The 12,448-nt window shown below is 48.0% G+C and overlaps 1 protein-coding gene across 4 annotated transcripts in view; it reads right to left on the bottom strand.

Annotated features, from left to right (window-relative positions):
- Positions 1–12,448, bottom strand: part of LYN (LYN proto-oncogene, Src family tyrosine kinase) — a 125,336-nt gene that overhangs the window by 33,311 nt on the left and 79,577 nt on the right. For all 4 annotated transcript variants that reach the window (XM_058699612.1, XM_058699613.1, XM_058699614.1 and 1 more), the window contains exons 9-10: positions 11,581–11,763; positions 9,178–9,254 (exon numbers count right to left, since the gene is read on the bottom strand). In XM_058699612.1, the coding sequence (XP_058555595.1) occupies positions 9,178–9,254; positions 11,581–11,763 (260 nt within the window). The remainder of the gene's footprint in view (positions 1–9,177; positions 9,255–11,580; positions 11,764–12,448) is intronic.

The raw sequence follows: 12,448 nt of genomic DNA, 5'->3' as shown, positions 1-12,448 counted from the left end.
GTGGCTCAGTCAGTTAAGCATCCAACTTCGGCTCAGGTCATGATCACGCGGTTCATGAGTTCGAGCCCCGCGTCGGGCTCTGTGCTGACAGTGCGGAGCCTGCTTTGGATCCTCGGTCTCCCTCTCTCTCTCTGCCCCTCCCCGCCTCGCTCCCATGCATGCTCTCTGTCTTTCAAAAATAAGTAAGCATTAAAAAAAATTACTAATGGCAAAAATTTTATGATTCGTATGTTTGACCACAATAAAAAAAAATGCACAAACACATTTATCCAATTGGCTCTGCCTACTCTGTGCAGCTTGGGAAGAGGAAGCCAAAGAAATAGGAGAGAGAGAGACCTTGAGAACAGGATTGCCAGGTAAAACACAAAGAGAATGCTGCAGCTAAAACATTATTCCTTGTTGGGGCGCCTGGGTGGCCCAGTCGGTTAAGCCTCCGACTTCGGCTCAGGTCCTGATCTCATGGTTTGTGGGTCCAAGCCCCGCGTCGGGCTCTGTGCTGACACCTCGGAGCCTGAAGCCTGCTTCGGATTCTGTGTCTCCCTCTCTTTCTGCCCCTCCCCTGCTTGTGCTCTGTCTCTCTCAAAAATAAGTAAACATTTAAAAAAATAAAAATGGTATTTTATAGAAAAAAACCAATATGAACTTACTTTTGAAAATGAGGACCAAATAACTGCATTTAAGTTATGACAGGAATAAGTTGTTTCCAGGGTGTGGGCTGGGGAACGGCGGGGGAGGACCGACAGGGAAGACGAGGTGGTGAAGACAAGCCAGCCGGGTTTAGAGACTTAGCTGTGCCAACGAAGGAAAGGACCCGAGGAGCTGGGAACAGAGGAGGTGAGCCAGGGACAGAGAGGGGCAACGAGGCCAGGCATGTGGCTTCTGCCTAAACCACCACGCTGACAGGGTCTAGCCGAGTTCTCCGAGGACTTCCTTGTTTAAAAATCCCAATGGCCAAATCGCCCCTCCTCCTTACAGGGCTGTCTCCCAGATGGGTGCTCCTGGTGTCCCCAGGCTGGCCTCCATCCTTGTCGCTCTCAGCCCTTTCCCTGGGGCTCTGCCCCAGGCTGTCCTCCGCCCCCCACGCACAGGTGCTCTCTGGGAAGTCAATCAAAGTCCCATTGAAAGTCATCAGATCGGCCAGCCTCCCAGGACACTTCTTGAGCTCCCCTGGCTGCGGGGACAGCAAGCGCCTCGAGGGCACGCGTGGATGCGTGTGCAGGCACAAATGCTACTGTAGTAAATACAAACGGCACCCACTCACACCCAAGGGCCAAGCAAAATGGAAAGGGTAGACCTGTACCTCCTGCGCGAACTTTTGCTGAGTATAAACGTTTTTTGTCTTTCTCAAATACGTCTTTTCAGTCACCCACCAAACAGTTACCTGTTCCTTCTCTGTAACTCGAGAGCGGGCGATACTCCCAGGCTGGCTCTCTCAGCTCTGTGTCCCCTGTCCCATTCTTTCCACACATCCTATTTGCATCCGCCCCGTGTCCTTATGCACCAAATTCTCTCAAAGACTCCTTCCTAGATCCAGCCCCTTTCAGGCTAGCAGGGCTAACCCTGGCTCTTCGGGTCACCTCCTCCAGGCAGCCTACCTTTTCCCGAGACCTCGCCCACTGGTCTGACAGCAGCCTGCGGCACCCGTCCCAGAAAGGACTCGCCATATTCCTATTTGCACCCCTGCTGTGCGGTGCCCTCCACTGCTGTTACTTCTCTGCCAGGCTGCTCTCTGTACGTGTTTGTGGCCGAAGAAGAGGGAGGTTTCCCAAGGGGGTGGCGGAAACACGGGGAGCATAAGCCAAGGGCTTCAAAGACCGATTGGAATGTGCACTCTGCTGCTCCTTTCCGAGTACTCCCGTCTCCGCTTCTGAATTGTGGGCAGCCGCTCACAAACTGTGTCCACCTCTAAACGGCTTCAATTTAATGCTGGCCTTGCACTCCATGAGGAGTCCCTAGACAGGAAATTATCCCGTGGCTTACACTAGCACTGACCAGAAATTGCCGCCCCTGGACAAAATACTACTGAGATACGCGGCAGATCTGGCAGGCAGACCAGAGGGACAGCTTCCTCCCCTTTACATGAGCTTAAAGCCTCTTCCTGCTCCTACAAAGTTTTCCCATCAAAATTAAAACAAGAGTAACAGCTAGTTCATGGCCCCTCTGCTTAAATATGCTAAACATCCCTGCACCCCCCCCCCCCACCAAAGTGGGGAAAAAGAGTTCCCATATTACACCATTTTTAAATGACAGTTTCCCATTCTTCAGACGGAAGAACTTTTTCAGACGGAAACTGCATAGGATCCAGTTTTGCAATTCTGACAGTCACTCTGGTTTCATGTGTCCATTCTGTAAGTTTTCACAGCCAAAGTTCAAGTCTCGGGCCCAAAGCTCACTGTGCAAAACACCTTCCTCTGATACGTTCATATTCCTTTCTTTAGAGCAAGGTCAAAATCTTGTATCAGTGTCCTCCGAATACGCGCAAAATCATTACTTAGACTTTCAGGTGATGGTTCACATAGATATTCTCGGTAGATTTTCTTAGTCAGTCGTGGAATTTTAGCGCTGGGGCATCAGGATGCGGGAAACCTAATCTGTGCCTCTCACTTTGCAGATGAGGGCCCGGCCTGTGAAAGGATTTTCCCCAGGCAGGGCCAGGTTTCCCAGCCCTCGGCTCCATGCCTTCTCTGTTGGCATCACCAAGAGTGCCATCTGCAAAATGAGTGATGTTTCTCGTATTCTGAACAAAGAGTTAACCACCATCTCTAGATTTTATGCTGGGATTTACAGTCCAAACCCTGGCTCCTTAGTTTTTCGTTTGGAGAGAAAGGGTGGGGCGGGGGGGGGGGGGGGGGAGGAGCAAATGAGGGGCAGAGAGAGAGTGAGAGGGAGAGACCAAGGCTACTCAGTAATAATGCACGCCGAGTCGCTACCACGCCCCATCAGCCAGCACAGCCTGCGGCACGGAATTGGCAACACGGGGCCTCGATCTAGAGTCGTGCGTGAGAAGTGAGACCAAATGTGGGGTGGAGAGGGGACCTGGCCTCAGGGGTACAGTGCAAACCACGTCTGTGACCCGCGGTCTCCCCTCGCCGCTGAATCTGATTCAACATGTCCACTGGAATCCTTCCTCCAGTCTGAGTAAATGAAATGTGATGACACTATCCATCAAGGGTTGATTAATGACGGTTTGGAAAACAGAGGAGTTGTTTCATTCCCTTGCGCTGGGGGAAGGGGAGGGAAGGCTGGCCGTGAGTGGCAGAATGAGAGCCTAACTTATCTTTTAGGCTCTTTACGAAGAGGTAGAGCGAGGAGACACGTTACCTGACGGTATGGACAGACACGGTAGAAACTTCAGAAGCTCCCCTCCAGGCACCGCAGACCTCATTTACCACCAAGAGACTGGTGGGTCCCGGGTTATTTCTACGGATTCCCAGTCTATGCCTTGTTTTCTCAGGCAGCAGATCCTATGATGAGGGGGGACTCAAAAAAGCTCTGATGGCAAAAGGCCTTCCCACTCAAAAAGGTTGAGAACGACACGGACAGATTTCCTGCCTTCCTCAGTCTACCAATTTCCAATATAGAACGCAGCTTAAACGTAACATAGAGGGCAAAATATATTTAAGCACAATCACTATGTGATAAAACTATAATCTATGATAATAGAGATTGTGGGGGGGGGGGGGAGGGAAGAAAGCCAGGTATCGTTAATTCTGATAAACAACAGCCATCCAGTGGGTAAAGATGAGGCTCGGCACAGTGTGGGGTACAAAACAATCCTAGGGCAACTCTGATCTTGGCGTCCGAGCGTGAGATGGTGCAGAGGAAAGAGCAAGTTATCTAGAGTCAGAAGACCCAGGACAGAGTCCAGCACTTCCAGCCACTGGCTCTGTAACCTTAGACAAAGCCAAGGTCACCTCCTCATTTGTGACATGTGGTAACTACCGATAAAAATGCCTTCAAGATAGTTGGGCTCAAATCAGATAATGGACCTAGAGGTGCTTTATCAAATGGAAGGAGTTAAAGAAATGTTACTTGTGGCCATTATTGGAACCAAAGCCTTGACTTTTCTATTTTTATTGCACAACTGTCCATTTCAGTTTTCCTAACTTCCGTACTTCAGTGATGTTGCCACCAAAGAACTAGGAATGCTTTGGTTCACCTGACCTGAATTACAAGGTGATCTCTGACCTCCATCTTGCAACTGTGAATCTCCTGCTTCTCCCCCCTCCCCACTCCTTTGTACAAGTCTTCGATTCCATTTCCGCTTCCGTTGCAGGGAATCCCCACAGATTTCAACCCCCTGGCTTTTCAAGTTCATTTTTCTTCTCTTCCAGGAGGCAAAGGCTGGAAGGGAATTACGCAGTCTCTCTGCCCTGAAAGCATCCAGCTTCCTCTGCAAAGGGGGGATTTTCTGATTTTAGCACAGAGCGTACAACATCGCTTCCTTTCCTACAAGAAAACACTGCTGGAGCTGCCTTCGTGGAGATTTCTTCCTCTCCACTAAATGCAGAGGAAGGCCAGTGAGCTAAGAGATGGGTTGCACAAGGTGAATTACACTTGGGCTCGCAAGAGCTTTTTAGGACTCATCCTGAGACAGGAAGTGATGACATCAGCTCTCACATGAACCGAGAGGATATCATGTGCACTCACCCACTTCCTGTCTCGACTGGCCGAAGGGGAGGTGGCCTAGGGGAAAGTAGAGCTTGGGGAAGTAGGTCGCGGGGAGAGGGAAGAAGAGGCTGAGAAGAGGCCGTGAGAAGAGTCCCAGTGTTGTCCCTTATCCCCGCTCCCTCTTCCCTCCGGGGCTGAGATTAAGCAACCGCTTTATTTCTACTCTCAGTCCCTCAGTACCTCTTGTGCTCTTTGATGCTATGATAATGCTAATATGAGAAAGTACAAACTACAGCCTGCTAGTTGTTGAGAGTCCACATGCCAAAGGGACTTCCACGATTCTCCTAAAGTCAAGTGGAGGAAGGCACGGAAAGGATCGATTATTAGGTACGGGCACCAACGGTCCTCTATCACCTTGGGCCAGCGTATTTATTACTCTCATCCATTATGGAGAGGCAGCACAGTTAACTGGTTGCACACGATGGAGAGGAAAAGGAGGGAAAACTTCAGAGATGACTCTTTGTATGAAGAGATCACTTCAGACCGGTCACAAAGGGAATTGATGGTGGTCAATTGGTGCATTGACCAATTGGATGGGAAAAGGTTGGATGGTGACTGGGCGGGCTCAACAGAGAGCCGATTTCAGACCGAGACGTGCAGGCCCCCACTGCTTGTTGCCAAGGTTCAGGCCCTTTTCTCACGTTACTGATATCATAACAAGGAAAGTCACAAGCAAACGAAGCAGATAATAATCAAAGGTGGGGCAACATAGGGTCTGGGAGGTCCGCCTTGAGAGAAGGACTGGGGAAGAGTGTGGGTGAGGTGTGCACCATGAACAAAGATGAACTTGAACTACTGGCACCTCATGAAGATAAAAAGCTCCTGCGCTGCAAAGGAAACAATCAACAAAACTCAAAGGCAACCGACGGAACGGGACAAGATATTTGCAGATGACATATCAGACAAAGGGCTAGTAGCCAAAATCTATAAAGAACCTCACCAAACTCCCAAAAAACAAATAATCCAGTGAAGAAATGGGCAGAAGACATGAAGAGACACTTGTCTAAAGAAAACATCCAGATGGCCAACAGGCACATGCAAAGATGCTCCACGTCGCTCCTCATCAGGGAAATACAAATCAAAACCACACTCAGATATCACCTCACGCCAGTCAGAGTGGCCAAGATGAACAAATCAGGAGACTATAGATGCTGGCGAGGATGTGGAGAAACGGGGACCCTCTTGCACTGTTGGTGGGAAGGCAAACTGGTACAGTCACTCTGGAAAACAGTGTGGAGGTTCCTCAGAAAATTAAAAATAGACCTACCCTATGACCCAGCAATAGCACTGCTAGGAATTTATCCAAGGGATACAGGAGTACGGATGCATAGGGGCACTTGTACCCCAATGTTTATAGCGGCACTCTCAACAATAGCCAAATGATGGAAAGAGCCTAAATGTCCATCAACCGACGAATGGATAAAGACGTCGCGGTTTATATACACAATGGAGTACTACGTGGCAATGAGAAAGAATGAAATCTGGCCTTTTGTAGCAACGTGGATGGAACTGGCGAGTGTTACACTAAGTGAAATAAGTCATACAGAGAAAGACAGATACCATATGTTTTCCTCTTATGTGGATCCTGAGAAACTTAACAGAAGTCCATGGGGGAGGGGAAGGGAAAAAAAAAAAAAAGTTAGAGAGGGAGGGCGCCAAACCATAAGAAACTCTTAAAAACTGAGAACAAACTGAGGGTTGATGAGGGGTGGGGGGGAGGGGAAAGTGGGTGATGGGCACCGAGGAGGGCACCTGTTGGGATGAGCCCTGGGTGTTGTCTGGAAACCAATTTGACAATAAATTTCATACTAAAAATAAATAAATAGAATAAAATAAAGTAAAATAAAACTCAGAGAACTTAAAAAAAAAAAAAAAAGATGAACTCAAAATGAAATTGTGTTCGGTGAATGAATTTTGTGCTGAACCACATGCTTTGTGACAGCCCCGGGCGCTGCTGACCCGCTGACTCTCCCACTGACACTTAACTCCCCAGGCACTTAAATTACATGTCCCGCCAGTTCTACCCAGTGGTCACGGCTGGGAAAGCAACTCTGGGCAGGGGGAACAAGAGCTCATCCAGCAGGAGCTGGATTTGCAAAACTCCTTTGGTGGTGGCTTCGATTATCCCAGGCCCCTCCTCTCACGGGGGGGGGGGGGGGGTGAGGGGCGGGGGGAAGGGCTCAGCCCTATCCCAGTTGACCGAGGGGTCAACTGAAGCCACCTGGAACCTACGATTTGAAAGTCACGGTCAACGCCAGGCTCTGAGATAATCTTCCTTGCAAACGACAAAGCTTTAGAAAGCACCTTTCTCCCCCAACTCATTTGTAAGCTAGAAAAACGTACCTTTTTTAGTAATAGTAGTAATTTACCAAGTTAAAGAATAGGTACAGAGACCCTGAGTCTCTTAAAGCTTTAACTACGTCAAGATAAAGTTTTATAAAGTTTTATAAGGTGTCCGACTTCAGCTCAGGTCATGATCTCACAGTTCGTGAGTTCGTGCCCCGCGTCTGGCTCTGTGCTGACGGCTCAGAGCCTGGAGCCTGCTTCCTATTCTGTGTCTCCCTCTCTCTCTGCCCCTCCCCTGCTCACACCTTGTCTCTCAAAAATAAATAAACATAAAAAAAAATACTCATGCGACAAAATAAAGTCCTTCTCCAGGTACAGTACACACCCCGACGCGCATAATTTCTCTATAACTAACTGTAGACCCTATATTACCCCATAGAACTGTAGGCACAGATCAGACCCTCAGTTGCACTTGAACTATAACTGCTCAGGCCTCCGGGCCAAATGTCCCACTTCTCCATATCCCTGTCAGCAACCTTCCCCCTCTGAGAAGCAGGTGCAACAAACCTTCACTACACTCACGTGTCTCTCATCCACTGGGGACGCCTAAATCACTGCCTCCTTTATCTACGTCAAGTATGACACAAGTACATCGACTTCTGCTTTCTCATTTGCTGCCTCCCTGTCTACCTATAGCATCTAGAGCCTCGTCCATCCAAGTGATTTTCCTCTTACTGCAGAACAGTGGTTTTCAAACTGTGGTCCTGGAACCCTTGCAGTCCCACACAGCCTCTCACAGGGGCCAGCGTGCAGAGCTTGAGTGAAGGGTTAAAAAGTCAGGGCTGCTGGACTCTTTCCCTCCCCCAGCTCGACCACAGCGATCTTGCTTCTTTCCACCTTAGACACTGGGGTTCCAGATCACCTTTGAATGTCCTACTCAGATAAGAAATCTACTAAGGCTGTCAAGTTCAGGGAGAGGAGACGGGGCCCGAGCGTGAGGACTCCGTCATGCACCTTTACTGGAATGATGGGGACTGTCATCCCCAAGGTGACCTCAGCTTCCCCCAACAGGCTGCGATGTGCCTGTATCCACGCCAGTCCGTGGTGACATTAGACCCCCAACAACATCACCTTGAAGTAGGAATTAGCATTCCCATTTGACGGGCCGATAAACCAACCCAAAGAGGCAAAGGACTTCCTGGGTGGTTATGGCTATCGAGTCCCGACACACACGAGCCTTCGGATGTTGAACCCCAGCTCTGCCCACAATCCTCTACTGCAGAACACGTATTCTGACGCTCTGTTACTTGGAGTACTTCACCTGCACACTCATTCCTTTGATCTCATCCTCCCCAGAAGGCCTTATCAACTTCCCGATTTAAAGAGGGTCGGAGGGAAGAAACCGGAGAAACGAAGATCAGGAAGGCCACCCTTACCTGAAACTTCTAGAAACCTCCTGTGCTACTTCAGGCTTTATGGCACGTGGCCTTCCCAACATCAACTACCCACAGCCAGGATTTAGAAACAAAACAAGCAAAGTACGGGACGTGCCGACCAGACACAATCAAACTGTTAAAAGTCAGCAGCTGGCATCATCCGGACGTGCATTTCCTGGTCACATCGGGCATACTGCTGGGTTTCGGGTGATGTCCCTCTGCCCTTAAATGGCCTTCAGGAAACGTGTGCTTCCAAACTAAACACATTTGCCCCTTTAGGCTAGTACTAGAAATATTACGAATGAGTATTTCTTAGAATCCTAAAGACACAGCCAACAAGAAGGACGAGACGGGGGGAGATAAGGAGCTCCCTCTGTTTGCACGAATACGAAGTTTCCGTACCTTAGGTTAGTACCTGAAATACCACCATGCATCACTTAGAATGCGCTGTGCTTATGTCGCGTGGGACTGCATTTCCAAAACGCAGAACAAAGTGACCACTTCAGCTGCGTTTTTCTATAGCTGGTGCAGAAGTGAACGGAAGTATAAGGGGCTGACTTGTTTTAGGGCAGACGACACCCCAGCCAGAGCTCGACACACGCACAAATGCCTTCGGTGTGAAACACACATTACTGTCTTCAGGGAAGCGTGCCCTGGAAGGTCTTTTTCTCAGAAGCGCTCCTGGGAAGCATTCAAGGAAAATGCCTTCTCCCGGGAACATCGCGACTCTGATGCAAGGCGGTCTGCGTGAATTTACGGGCACCCTGGGTTTTTAATACTTCACCTGAGCAGAGAAGTCAATGAGCTTTGGAAGCAGGACTTTGCCCCCTTCGTCACTCTTCAGGAAATCCAGCAGACTGCCTGTTGATAGAGAGGAGCAAGTCGGCGTAGTTCAAACACACAAGACCAACATCCGAACACAAGTCAATCATTCCTATTAGCGGGGGAACCCACGGAATGACGGCCTTGACAATGCTGTGTGGCCACTGTGCCTTTTTCTTGAAGTTGGTCATACCCAGTCCCCTCTAAGCTGCTCTCTTTGACCTGATGGGAAATGTAGTGTGTGGTCCAGGTAAGAAAGGCCGATGGGGGACATGGTTTTTCTGGCTCCGGGTGACCGAGAGCACGCGTCTCAGAGCACTTTGCACCTGGCACCACGATACACTTAGTGCAGCTGCCGAATCCTCAGAGCTTCTCGGGGACGGACGTCAGCAAGTCCTCATGACTAACCTGCCTGCGGCAGGCACTGGGCTGGGCTCACTCCTATCTGTGTCCGGCAAAAGCACAGAGCTCAGCACAGGCTACAGACGCTCACGAGTGTCTGATGAACATACCGTGCTTTGTACCTAAAAGAAAGTGTGTCGATAACCTCCCCCCCCACCCGGCTTCCTATGGCATCATCTCTAAAACAAGACCTGCGTGCTCCCCTAGAACTTGAAGTGTCAGCCTTAGGCAAGTTGCTGACCTGTAACGTCTTAGTCCCTGTACAGCGGGCACAGCCTACCAGCTATATTATCAGGGTCCTCGTAAGGACAGATTTAAAGCACATGCCATGGTGCCTGGCGGATAATAAGCGCTCAATAAATGTTCTGCTACCTCACCCACAGCATAGAACAATGGTACTTAGCCCTCAGATTGCTAAGAAGACCAGGCGAGATCACCCGGGGAAGGCAGCAAGGACAATCTGGTATACAGTAGGTACTCAATAAAGGCTAAGCATCGCTATGTGGAGAAACTCCTATTTACAGTTACGATCCTGGATGCTACCGGCTGATTAATTCAACACATATTTACTGAACTCCTACAAAGTGTCTGATCCTGAGCCTGGTTTCTGGGTGACAGCAACCTAAGCCATAGGGACTAGATATTTGGTTTTCGTTTCTAAACAATGTCCTTTTCTGGAAGGACTCAGACTGAGTAATATTCTTTTTTAACATTTTTTTTTTTTTAATTTTTGAGAGAGCAAGACGGAGCACGAGAGTGGGGGAGGGGCAGAGAGAGAGTGGGGGACACAGAACTCAAAGCAGGCTCCAGGCTCTGAGCTGTCAGCACAGAGCCCGACACGGTGCTCGAACTCATGGACTGTGAGATCATGACCTGAGCCAAAGTCGGACACTTAACCGACTGAGTCACCCAGGTGCCCCAGACTGACTAATATTCTGAAATATTTATATATATTAAATAAGCAAATGTAACGTTCATTTTTCTATTCAGCTACGACATTACACTATAATCTCCATTAAGCATGAGATGATTGTTAATTCTCTATTATGTATGTTTCTTTCTTTTCTCCCTTCGTTCCTTCTGAAGATTTTTAAAGAACCATTTGGCAGTTTGTTAGTATCTCTAACTGAACAGAGGAAGGATGATAACTCAAACCCTGTTATCTGAAGGTAACATCGGCGGGAGAAAACGTGGTTGCTGGAAACCTCTTCGTTCAGTGATTCTGATGCATAGGAATTTAACTTCCAACAGTTTAAAAAACGTTAACATTTTTGAAACTTAAAAAGTTTTTTTTCAATGTTTATTTATTTTTGAGAGACAGACAGATAGAGTACGAGTAGGGGAGAGGCAGAGAGAGAGAGAGAGAGAGAGAGACAGACAGACAGACAGACAGACACAGAAGCCGAAGCAGGCTCCAGGCTCTGAGTTGTCAGCACAGAGCCCAGTGTGTGGCTCGAACTCACAAACTGTGAGATCGTGACCTGAACAGAAGTCTGACACTTAACCAACTAAGCCACCCAGGTGCCCCAAAATGTAAGCATTTTAAAGTGACACCCTGAACATTAAAAAATGCTAAAGAGGAAAATGACTCGTTTTAGGATTTTAAGAATTCCCGTTTTAAATATATAACAAAAATACTCCTATTTGAAATAGATTTTTTTTTTTGACAAATATTTATTAGGGGCCTACGACATATTGTGTGCTATTCTTGTGGCTAATATGTATATGAAGACAAATGCAGGGAAGATAGACTATGTATTATTTCTATAATTCAGGTAATATTTATAACATGTCTCATGAGGTGGTTTGTGAACATGCTCTGCTTTCCCACATTTTCTCATTTTTCCGTGGTGAGCCTGCTGTCTTAGAATTAAAACTGTGTGAACATTCTTTGAGCATTTAAGCGTTTTGCTTTGGGAGCGTCAAGCCTCTTAAAAGCATGGGGTCGGGGGGACGGGCTCACCCTTGGCCATGTATTCGGTGATGATGTAGATAGGCTCCTCTCTGGTGACCACGGCATACAGCCTCACTAGCTTGTCGTGCTGAAGGGTCTTCATGAGGTTGGCCTCCTCCAGGAACGCTTGCACGGACATGGTGCCTGGTTTCAGGGTTTTTACAGCCACTTTGGTACTGTTGTTATAGTAACCTAGAAAGCAGGCAGAAGAGAGGGCAAGTTTTGTGACTTCAGCTTTATATATCAAACTGAAAACCAAAAACTTTATGCAGAGTTCAAAGGAAATTTCGTCCTAGGTCGAAAAAACTTACACAAAACTCTCTACAGGGTTCACACGAGGGAAGGCTGAGTCAAGGGTGTGTGAGAATGTGAGACTTCTCTCTACCATATTTACCAAAGAAATCTAAAATCGTCCCCAAAACCAAAAAGTTTTCATAAAGCATAATTTAAAAAAACAAAAAAACCCTCTAGATGCAGGGCACCTGGGTGGCTCAGTTGGCTGAGTGTCCAACTCTTGATTTAGGCTCGGGTCACGATCTCACAGTTTTTCTTGCAGGATCGAGCCCCGCGTGGGGCTCCGTGCTGAGCGTGGTTACTCACCCATAAACAAGAATGCAATCTTCCCATTTGCAAGGACATGGATGAAGCCAGGAGAGCATACTACTAAGTGGAATAAGCCAGAAAAAGACAAATGCCATATGATCTCACTCATATGTGGAATTTAAGAAACAAAACAAATGAGCACGGGAGAAAACAGAGAAAGAGACAAACCAAGAAATGGACTTTTCACTATAGAGAATAAACTAGTAGTTACCAAAGGGGAAGGGATTGCAGGATGGGTGACATAGGCACTAGGGATCAGAGAGCACACTTACCA

Source organism: Neofelis nebulosa, chromosome 14, assembly GCF_028018385.1.
Source record: "Neofelis nebulosa isolate mNeoNeb1 chromosome 14, mNeoNeb1.pri, whole genome shotgun sequence".
Taxonomy (NCBI): domain Eukaryota; kingdom Metazoa; phylum Chordata; class Mammalia; order Carnivora; family Felidae; genus Neofelis; species Neofelis nebulosa.
Note: the sequence above shows the minus strand (reverse complement) of the source record. Positions and strands in the feature narration are given on the sequence as shown.